At 30.7% G+C, this 12,428-nt stretch overlaps 1 protein-coding gene across 3 annotated transcripts in view; it reads left to right on the top strand.

Moving 5' to 3' along the window:
• Positions 1–12,428, top strand: part of LOC143253121 (uncharacterized) — a 66,954-nt gene that overhangs the window by 45,895 nt on the left and 8,631 nt on the right. For 2 of the 3 annotated variants that reach the window (XM_076506428.1, XM_076506429.1), the window contains exon 14: positions 438–861. In XM_076506428.1, the coding sequence (XP_076362543.1) occupies positions 438–861 (424 nt within the window). Of the gene's footprint in view, positions 1–437; positions 862–1,624; positions 7,618–12,428 lie in introns of those variants that run through there. The other variant, XM_076506430.1, reaches the window with a different exon arrangement.

The raw sequence follows: 12,428 nt of genomic DNA, 5'->3' as shown, positions 1-12,428 counted from the left end.
AACTACTTCTGTAAAATTATTTGTAGAAAAAAGTTGGTGAAATAATTTTAGAATTTTGCATAAGATCACAAAAGAACACAACAGTTTGTACAGGTGTAAAGTAAAAACAAATTTTGAACAATTACACCTAAATTGTAAGAGTTGGCAGGTCTGTTTTGGGTTTTGTAACTTTGTATGCTTGATGAACTATAGAAAAAGGCTTGTACTGGCCTATGACATAATATAGCTTACATACTAATATGTATTTTTCTTATTGAACTCCTTTATTGAGTTGTATTATGTTGCAATAATGAAAATTAATCATATTTTTATTGTAGTATTTTATTACTTTCTCTGTTCTACAATAAGGTCTTGATATTTAAGTATTTCATGAATATATTTGTATTTATACAGCCCAGAGTATACTTGATTATTTATTTCCCTTACTGTATTTTAAGCAACGACAGAACCATTGGAGAGGAACACCATCTCCAACATCTGGTTACTCAACTCAGCAACAGTACCAGAATTTGCCAGCCAGTCCAGTATCATCACCTTCAATGGTTTATTCTGGGGTGACGTCCCCCATAGGTCACCAACAACATTCGTTCTCACCTCCAGTAAACATTCCTCCTCCTGCTCATAGATATAGCCCTTCACCCAAGCAAGTCATAGCTCACCATACATCCAGTCAGCCTCTTAAGCCTGTAGGTTCTCCATCTGCATTTCCTCCAAATCAGAGTAGTTCACCTAGCCCAGCACATCAAATAGTTAATGTACAACAGCATTATCATACTCCTCGGAGCCCCATTTCCTATAACCAAGATTATGCATCTGGAGCCATAGTTGGACAACAGATCAGTGGAATTCATATGAGGCAAGGTAGGTAACATGAAATACTCTCATATTTTTGTTGATAGCTGTGTTCTTATAATTCCCATTACAGAATAAAATAGTTGGTACCCTTTGTATTGTTTTAACAAGTTAATTTTGACCAGGCTGGATTTTCTTATCACTCTTTATTTACTAAGGATACAAAATTATCATCACTTATGACAAGGGTTATGCTGTTTGTCTAACTCTTCTCATGATGCAGTGTATGACAGGAACTTGAGTAGTTAGATTTTCTCTTGGGGGAATATTTATGGTTTATTTTGCAGTCTTGAATAGCAAAGTGTTGGTTCTTTCTGTGTGGTCTTAGGTTTTAAAACATAACTTTCCTTTTCCTGTTTTAATAAAGAATTTTAGGATTTTATGTTTTTTACTAGTCTTGAAACTCACATCTGTGTGCCACCTATTGCAGTTGCTTGTGCAGTTGATCAAGTTTTTCACTGGATTTTTACTGAGTTATAAAAATGTATATACTTCAGACTACATTTTTCCTCTTTCTGTGATATTACATGCAGTACTTTTAGCATTTGGACAAGGGTGAACTGTTGCACGAAATGTGCTAATTAAAATTTAAGACAGATATAAAAATAGTAACAAAGAAATTCCAAAAAAACATGCGATATTGGAGTATAAGTATACCTTGTGTAAATGTGTTACTTTCTAATTCATATGCTTATGATCTGTGTTCTTCATCCTTTCATACTTTTGTAAACAAAATATTTTTCTAATAATGATTGTGGTTCAATTTTTCCAGGATCTGGTCAGAATACATCACAGTAACCATACCATGATAATACAGATGTAAAGTTCTATTTATCTAATTCATTTTGTATAAGAATCTCAAGAGAAATTAAGCAGCCTCTTCTAAACAACTTTCAATTGTGTGAATCATCTGAATATATTTTAAGAGAAGTCTCTGTTAACAGTTTTTATTGCTTCTATGGATTTTCCAAGAAGACAGCTAAAGCAAAAAGAATATCAATAAAATATGAACATAATTGTGGAAATGCAATTTTCGGGACTAAGAATGTAAATATTATAATTTTTATATTTCTTGTTTAATGATTTATCAGTAAAGTGGTGTGTGATCATAAAACAGTATGAAGTAAAAATATTGTATGATTGTACACTTTATAAGATTTATTTCCTCACAAAATAGTATTGGAAACGTGAATTGAAAGCATTCACTGTGATTGCTGTACTATGTCATCCATCTTTCTTTGTTTGTTATTGTCTAAGTGACACACTATCATATTGTCTTGCAGTAATTGTTCTCATCTGTTTTTCATGAGGGAAAAAAAACATTTTATACATTTTGCAATGTTTCTATGCAAACATCAGATGTTTTATTGCAATGATTTGGAAATTTTGCCAGTAAATTATTGAATTCTGTGGTATGATAATTGTTGCAAAATTTATTGCAGAATCAGAAATTTAATTTAAAATCTAGTTTCTGAGTTAAAGAATCTGAGAAAATATATGAAAACAAGAGCCTCTGTATTTTGGTTTAGCTTTCAAACCCAGAAGTTTGGTGAAGAGAACGATATTGTGTAATAGAGAAGTGAAAGAGTGCTACGGCGTGGTATATGAAGGGGGATATAATTAAACCAATGTTTCTGTATCTCTTGTAGTGTTATAAATTTTTAATCTACTCAGTAGTTAGGTGTTAATTTTAATTTCTCTCCTTGACAAACTGGTTATGATAAAAATGAAAGTAGAAATGAGATACATTATATTGATGTATATTTGTTATTTCATATCATCTTTATTTAAAGAAAGGCTAAATAGTGAAGCACATTACATAACATAAAGTTCCTGTTTGTTCCACAGAACAGTATTTTTGGGAAACCTTTGTCTATGTCCTTTCCAAACCCATCATGTCCTAATTATGCTTTAAGAAACCATAAGTTTATTAGACAGTTGCCACTGAAGAACCCTGCTCATGTAATCAAAAATGAAGTGATGAATTCTGTGTGCTTTGTTTATATGAAATTGTACTGCATAATTATGCAAATAATTACATTTTGCAAGGTAGTATTAAATATGATTTTTTTACCAGTTGAGAAATATATCTGCCATTATAGATTTAAAACCTTAAAATTTTAAGCTTTTTTATTTATTTATAACTTCATCAGATTTTGGGTTAAATTAATAATTTTGTATATTATGTTGCAATGTTAAAATTTAGTATGAAATTTCTGGTCTGCATAAGTTTTATTAGGTTTATTTTTGTAAAAACTGATGTTAGTGTGTATATAAGTGCCTCAACTGTCAAAATACACAAGATAGTAGGCTGCAGTTTAGTTATGTGAAGTATCAATGTTAGTTTACCAATTCAAGATGAAATGCAATCTTTTATGACTTGAGTTTGTAAGTTGATCATAGTATTTCACTCAGCTGCAATATAAAAACTGATTTAATTATTAACATTAAGTTGTATAGCAAACTGTTTAATTGATCCTCTCCATATAATATCCACTTACCTTATGTCACCATAATTGTTTGTTACTTCTCCACAAATACATGACAAGAATCATCTCAGTTACTATGGTGTTTTCTTACTGTCTCTTGAAGAGGATGGGTTACTTGCATTTCACAGGCATGTTTCTCCACAACAGGTAATCTAAAATCTTTTGATGCAGGGCAGTTTAGATTTATATGAACTAATCAGTAAATCCTTATTCATGTTTCCAGAAACATTTGTTCAGTAAGGTGATTATGATCTAACATTATGCCTCTATATTGTTTTATAGTTAACTTAATTAAAAATACATTATTCCTTTGGTAAGATATGGATGCCAATGTTCGTTATCAAGGGTTGAGGTAAAAAGATCTTCAAAATTCTTCTTACGTTATGTAAAAAAGGAACTTCTAGGACACCTCACCATTGATATTTATGAATATAAAACTGGTATCCACTTTGGCTATAGTTTCTTCTGAGAATCGTTTTGGCATTAGGTATGCTAAAACAAAGTTCATAAGGAAGGAGGAATCCCCCACTTTTTGTGTTACGTAGGAGATTTTTAATCATCATCATATCACATTTAGTGGGTGTAAGTTTGTGAATAAAAATAATATGAACTTTCTATCAAAAAATGGAAGTAAACTATAGGTCACAATAAAAAAAATTAATGATTTCAATATCTGAAACTAAAAGACATTATATTGAACATTAAAGAAAGGGATAAAAAGTTGAGTTGCTTTTCTGTTGGTGTGTTATTTATTTGAATTGAAGGTTACTATAAGTACGCAGGTTGAAAGGCTTTTAAAAATTTTTTTGTTTGTATCAAAATCTATTTTTAAAACTTTTGAGCAAAAGTTGTATTACTGTTTTTACATACAAATCTTTTCTTTATATATTTCATATACTTCTAGATACCTGTAAGATTTTCCATATCTTTTATAAGAATGCTAGTTTGTTTACAATATTCCTGAAAATTTAAGTGTAATTTTATTTAGTAGCATTTGTTTCAATAATTTCTTATAGGATATGCTTACACTTGAAGAAAAGTAAGATTATCAGATATCAAAAAACTTATTGTAACAGAATATATTGCACAAACTCTGAAGTATTGGAAATGCAAATTAAAATATTTAAAGAACTAAATTTTGAAATAAAAACATTTAGGAAAATTTATTTCTATCACTTTTTTAAACATATGGCCATTTCTTACTTAAGTACAAACAAGTTTTTTGTTTTTTTTTCATTCTGTTCATTAGTATGTGGTTTGTTGTAGATAACTGTATAGTTTATTGCTTCCTAATTTTGAGAATTGTAAAAACGTATGCTGGAAGTACAACATAATAAATAATAAAGTGTAGATCATGAATTCTCTTTCATAAAGAAATGATGCCTAATGTTTTCGTGATCGTAGTGTGAATGGTAAAATTAACTTGAACTAAAGTACACTGTTGAGTGAGTTTGTAGAAAAAACATGTATAGGTATAGATACATATATATTGTGTTTTTATTTATAAATAATTTTAGTAAACTAAGTTGTTAAAAACCTTTTTTTGATATCTTATCAAAAGACAAAGTTGGCCAATGAAACAGAATCATTCTTCCAATATGTACTATGCAAAAACTCAACTGCTTTATAGGCATCTGGTATGTTTTTGTTTGGGATGGGTTTAAAATTTGTACTTGAATTAGAACAGTGATGTTATTTTTAATGGTAAAGTTCCAAGATCTTCCAAAATGTAGTGAAAATAAACTTGTAAATTATAAGTACAATTATAACAAATTTGAAAACAGTTTTAAATCAAAGAATTTCTCTCTTATATTAATAAAGTTAATCTTTTTATCAGTACAGTGTGAATTGCACCTCACATTTTTATGATATAGGAATAATAACAAAATTCATCATCACAGGTGTATGTATATTAAGTTGTGTGAAAGAATTTTACATTTATTTACATTTCTTGGTTATCAGCATTTTTTTATATAAGGTTGGGTTAATAAATATGCATACATATTAAACGATGGTTAGAGAAAACCCTTTTGAGAAGCTGGTGACAGTTGCCATTGTTTAAGAGTTGTATTTGTATTAGTTTACACTTAAAACACTACAGCTTTCATTGTAATTTTAACCTCATGATTTTTATATGATTTTAACAGGTGAAATTTTATAACATTGGGTAGAAATTTAAGAAAGATATTATTATTTAATTTTGTGAGATATTATGTGTACTTGTTAAAATTCTAAGAAGGCTGTTTTCAGCTTGGATTTCATAGAGTTTTAACTTGCATATTAAACTTTTGTTAAAGGAGCAAATTATTCTGCCTAGAATTGTAATTCGTATTACAAGCTTAAAGCAGTACAGACAGATATTAATTTTGGATTAAAGTGTTGTGCAAAAAAACAATAAAATTTTACCTTCTTCAATCTTTTAAAATAAAATGAAATTTACAAAAAAGAATATTAAAGCTTGTTAGGTGATTTATAATTCTGTATTCACAATACAAACTTTAGATATATGTAAAAATAAAATGATAGAGTTTTAATATTACCTAGTCTTTTCTAAAGAAATTTGGTTACTGGATCTGAAGATAAACAGTTGGCATTAACTGGGGTTTGAATGTAAAGGTAACTAACTACAAGTAGATATATTTATTTATTATGTACACCACTGACTGAAATATTTTATTATGAGAACACTAGTTGAATTGACAAGACAGATACTACTGGATCATTAAAACTCCTGTTTCTAATCATGTGTGCAAATAATTCTTTACTTACTTCATTGCTGTATTAATAATTTATTTCTTTTTTTCAACATTAATAGTGAAAGACATATTACAGGATATTTGTAAATATGATACAGTTTGATTAAAGTTGTTTAAGAGCTTTGAGTGGATAACTCATGCAACTTTCTGTCAGAATTTTGTAACATTACCACGTTTGGTTTATTTTTCAAAAATGCATTAAAACGTAAACAGATGATGAGTCCTAACTTAAGAAGAGGTATGTTATTTTCATTTGAAAATCTTGGTACATCAGTATTTGTCCACTGACAATTCATGCCGACTATGTACATTCATCATTGAATTTCCATTTGTATTCCAGGATGAAGTGTGGTTTTAATGTATGATGAACAGTTTGCATGTAGAGATGTGTGTGATAATGGTGATATACACATTTTGCTCTTGGTTTCATATTAATTATCATTTACAAGTCAACACTGTAAATGTAGTTTAAAATGACTATGCAACTTGTGAAGTGTGCAACATGGAGTGTAAATAGCTTAACAAGTACTGTCTTTTAAAGCCTATTTATATGTAAAAATTGCTTTATGGTAATTGTCTTTGTTATGATTTAAGACTGAATAAGTTGTATGTGTGTATATGCAGTAAATTTAAAAAAAAAAAATATGTATTTATGTAGATCCAGTATTTTTAAACCTAAACAGATTGCTTTTGTAATAAAAAAAATTAAGAGGTGACCATGTTATATATACATATATATATAGAAATGTTAGATATTTAAGATTAGAGGACTAAAAGTTTGATTTTACAAAAAATCATTAAAAGATAATCATGATGTTAATGAAAACGTTAACATTTTTACAGCATCCTAAGAAAATTTTTGCTTTTTTTTAATCTGCCTGTATTTCGAATTTTTCATTCATTTTCTGTGATGGCTGTTGCATGTTTAAAATCTCCTAACATCCAGTTTTTTTCTTTGGCTTGCTTTTTAAGCAGAAAAAAATTAAAGTATAGATGACTTCGTTTTGTTAGAAATAAAAGGAGTGGGGTTGACATACAATAAGGGAGTTTCTTAGTGTTCTGTAAGTTTAGATTCATGTACTCATTGGATTTAAGAATTTGGTAATGGCCACTTTACACTTGAAAGTAAGAGAATTCATTGAGAATAACAGGTTACCATAAACGGCTTATATTTTACAAACTCATTTGGTGATACTGGCCAATAAAATAAAATTACAGTGCATATTGTTCAAGGGCTTAACGATTGAAAATTTATTTACTGATCCCAATATTATATTTTCAGTGAAGTTGATAAGAGTAAAACTGTTGTGAGGTTTCACTTTTCCACTGTCCTTTTAAATATATATTTACGTAGTGTTAAGAGTGTTTATTATGTATTATAGCACAAATGATGAGTATAGTGAATGGTCGTAATGTGACGTTCTTCAACATACATAGTTGTATTTTTGTGTGTACTTAGTGAATGTATGCATATTTTCATTGTTGTATAATGAATTTATCAATAGAATTTCTTACTGAAAGTGGTTTCTAATTTCCTTTTTTTTCTGTTTTTGTAAGAACATCTAAAACAAACGGGCATTGCATTCCTCTTCACAGTGATGATGTTTTATTGTGTAGACAAAAAATAAATTCGAGAAGCTTGGTGTGGCCTAGTGGCTAGGACGCTTGGCTCGCAATGTCAGGGTCACGGGTTCGAATCCCCATTACCAAACATGCTTGTCCTTTCAGCCGTATTGACATTATAATGTGACGGTTCGTTGTTAAAAGAGTATTCCAAGAGTTAACGCTGGATGATATTTACTAGCTACCTTCTTTTTAGTCTCTCACTGTTAAATTAGGAACAGCTGTCATAGATACGCAGAATTTGAAAACCAAAAAAAAAAAGAACTGAGAAACCTGCCCTTTAAATCTTGTGGACATGCATACTACAGTATTTAAGAAACGAGTTCGGTTGGGTGTTGGGGAGGCTGACACATTTTGGTTAGCTTCAACCTCGACAAGTCCACTTCCCTTACTGCTAACTGTAAATAAACACAAATATTGAATAATAGATAAAAAGTATACATTAGCTATTAAATAATAACGTTATAAAACCAATAGGCAATATATATGTTAACGTCGTTTTTACGTTGGATATTTTTTCGTATACAAAACTTCTTACAACTGGAGGATTCTGTTGTGTAGTTGTAATTAACCAGAATTTGCGAGATGATGTTTGTGTGAACATACTTTTCTAAACGCTGATCCTTTGTGAGTGGAATGTATTCGAAGTATATAGTCACACAATAAAGTATCCAAATCACCCATGGTAAAAATAATCAACTTTTTTTTTTATTAGTAGCACCAAGTTGTTATCTCGCATATGCTATTTTTATTATCATTGCTATTACCTTTTAATTTTTCTCTGAACTGCATTACTTCCCAGTGGCACAGCGGCATGTCTGCGGACTCAAAACCGCTAAAAACCAGGTTTGGAGAGCTGTTGTGACTTTGTGCCTAATTCTAAACAAATTGTGAACTGCATTAACGTATCTGCCAACATAAATTCATTTATCTAGGCTACAAAGACGACAAAGTTAACACGTTTGGTAATCTTTGAATAGTAGCGTTTTGATTATTGACCAAAAAAAATATTTTGTTTTCGAACTTCGCGCAAAGATACACGCGGGCTATCTGCGCTAGTCGTCCCTAATTTAGTAGTGTAAGACAGACTAGAGGGAAGGCAGCTAGTCATCACCACCAACCGCCAGCTCTTGGGCTATCTCTTTTACCAACGACTAATGGGATTGACTGTCACGTTATAACGCATCCAAGGCTGAATGGACGAGCATGTTTGATGTGACGGGGATTCAAACCCGCGACCCTCAGATTATGAGTCAAACAACTTAACTCACCTGGCCATTCGGACTAAAAATATATTTTACAAGTAAACTTAGAGCGCTAAAATCCCACTTTCGATTTCCCTCGGTGGGCATAGCATATCCCAGTGTGCGACCTTGTGAAAACAAATTGCACGAAGGCGTACTTTCTAACAAGTGAACCATTATTATATAAATAGTAGCTAAAATATCAAAATAAATTAATACTTTTTCTTTACTTTTTTTTTTGAGGAACTCTTATATCAAATAAGTAAATTGCAAGTAGTATATTTTAATATGTTGTTAAATTTTTATATACATATTGAAAATTATTAAATAATTCTTCGCTAAAAATTTACTATGGCAAAGTTTTGTGCAGAATTATAAGATTTTGTGATAGAATTATAAACGTATTACCATTTCAAATTGAATGTTCACTCACAAGCTAATAAAATATGTTGCAAAAACTAGGCACATTAATTCAAACTTTTTTTTTTATGGCGTAAAAACAAGGTAAGGTGTGAAGCTTGCTGTTTGAGCTAGTGGATAAATTGTTCGAAGATTATACAAATGTGTATATATTGTTACGTATTGAAATTTATCTCGGACGAGTCTCTAATTTCTTGTAGTACAATTTATAATAGCGGTTATTACTAATAGTTATTACAAATGGTTGTTTATATACAACAGTTTTACAGACGATACCGAGTCTCGTATCCCATATAGAACTAAATATTTTATCGACTATCCAAGTCCGAGCCGAGAAAATTAATTGAGAGTTGATACTGTTTCGTCTCGCTTATGCTAACGCTGTCTTTTTTTACTGGCTGACCGATGAAGATATTTAATGTTCTCATAAGAATAATAACGTTTGAAGTATTTCACTGAAATCTATAACGTTCCTGGTCAAATTCTGTAGTTTTCCGATTAACATACGTTAATTAAAATTATAGTATTATATTGCTATAGCACACTGACTGTAGCTGTCTGTTATAAAAATCATGAGAGTTTGTAGAAATTTTGACAAAATTTTCGCGCGCTTTCGTCAAACAATTATTGTTGAATTTTCACTTACAAGAATTCTCTAGATGTTTCGAGACAAAGGGGGAACTTGTGCAATATAAGCAAAAGAAAAAAAAAAAGTTATACAGAGAAAATCCTAAAACAAACTTCTAATGGTAAATCCGTTACAAACGTCATAGCTAACTAGCTCCATTGACTCGGTATAAAGCTTGAGAGTTTACACGTTAGAAATTGCGTATTGATACCCATTTTGGACACGGCACAAATAGCCTATTCTGTAGTTTTACACGTTAAAAACAAGTAAAAAAAAAATGGCGACATTTCGTTTCAAGAATTAGCACTGCTGACGTTTTAAGTATTGTATCCTTCATTTCTCGTTAGATTGTGTTTACCTCCAAAGCTGGTAATTAAGTTGTGTTTAACTTTCATCGGATCAATTGAAGAGATTAATTTTGATCTAAAAAGAGGTTAAAAACTATCTAATGATAGCAAAATAAAAATCATTCAGAAAGGATGTATTTGGTGTTTTGAATGCAAAATATATAGCGAATAAGAAATTTTTCCCTTCTGTGTATGTCAGAAATATTCATATTGCGCGTAAACGTTGTTCAAATTGTATGTGACCCATATGACAATACGAGGTTAAAGTAAAGGTATGCTTATCCTCACTACTAGCATTTCGTATTCTTGAAAAGTTCTTGAGCTATGGTGTGAAAGTATTGTTTAAGATTATATGTAAAAGTCTTATAAAATTTTTCATAATCATCACTGTTATGTGGTATGGCGAGACAAAAAATGGTGACAAGAAACAACTAATACATCAAACAGTCCGAAGAATATGGAAGAATAAATTTAACATTAATGATTTTCATATTTAAAACTAAGATATAACCGTAGAGGCTACGAAAGAACAATGCAAGTAAACATTACCAGTGCCCCTCTTTATTATGAGTTAAGTTAGGACGTTTTGAGTAACAGCTCCTTGTCAAATTGAAAGACAATTCATTGAAATAATTAAAAAAGAAAGAACACGAGGTATGCAAGAATAGTGTAAGTGTAACCTTGGCATTGTGATAGTTGTAATCTCTAAATACCGTTAACAACAGTGAGGTATTTCAAAGAGTTTACTGTGCTATATCAAAATGATTTTGAAAATGAAAATCAAGTCTCGTGACAACTAGGGTCAGTATAAAAGTAAAATCGGGTTCAATTCCCCTCAGTGGGCCGCAGATAGTCCGATGTGGCTTTGCTATAAGAAAACACACACAGTATAAAAGCGCGGTGAAAGGGAACTACATTTTCAAACTTTTGCATTACGTAGGTTGTGTGATGCCATCAGAAAAGTATCGCTTTTAGGTAGGGCATGTAACAGCCCTTTTTGACGAAAAATATTAATGCACTCAGATCATAAAGATGTATTCAGATAGGGGATTTAGAATTTCCAACACGAGGGTTGCATTGTTTTTAATGCTATTGAAAAACAAAGGAATATGAATCAACTTTTGAAACATGAACTATCCAAAAAAACGAATGTGCAACAAGTCGTGATAAATAACGTGCAGTGTATTATAATAGGTTTGAATTAACGAAGAAAGAGTAGTGGCAATAGCCCCAAACATGTCTCAAGTAACAGTACACAACATTATCAAGAAATATCTTCGTATGGAAAAGCGACACAAATTGCATTCACGACATATATAGTCAAGAAAGATCAACTGTATAAAATTGTAACAGGTCCTCGCTCGGAGAAAATGGCAGTATATAAAGACACTCGACAAAATTTAAATGTACGTTGATAACTGTTACAAGTCTCACAATTCATATTGCTAATTGCCTCAATCGTTAAAAACGATTTTCAGCAGTAGCACATTAAACGTTCGGCCCGGCATGACCAGGTGAGTTAAGACGTTTGACGCGTAATCTGAGGGTCGTGAATTCGAATCAAACATTCTCGCCCTTTCACCCGTGGGGGCGTCTTTATGTGACGGTCAATCCCATTGTTCGTTGGAAAAAGAGTTTGCAGTAGTTGGGGATGACTACCTGTTTTCCTGTACTCTTTCACTGAAAAATTAGAAACGGATCTCGTATTTCTTTGTGGGAAATTCAAACCATACTATAACATTCAAATCATTAATCATTTTTGGTTGATCTAGTTCTCAAATTTTACGGTAAATGCTACCACTGTCATTTAATATTTCAGTACCAATTTTAAGAAATAAATTTTTTCCTCCTTCAGTTAATTAATTTATTGGTAATATATTTGTTAATGTTGTTGTAATTTTATAGAAAATGGTGTGCATAAGGGATTGGCATTATTTTACAACAGTTTTCCTTTTCACAAGTAAAATATAAATTTCAGTTATTCTTTAATTGTATTGTGTAGCATAACTATATTAGGCTATTTAAATCTTGCTAAAGAAATTATTTCTGTCATAAAAATTATGACTCCT

This window comes from Tachypleus tridentatus, chromosome 6 (assembly GCF_004210375.1).
Source record: "Tachypleus tridentatus isolate NWPU-2018 chromosome 6, ASM421037v1, whole genome shotgun sequence".
Lineage (NCBI taxonomy): Eukaryota > Metazoa > Arthropoda > Merostomata > Xiphosura > Limulidae > Tachypleus > Tachypleus tridentatus.
This window is presented reverse-complemented; position numbering and strand designations above follow the sequence as displayed.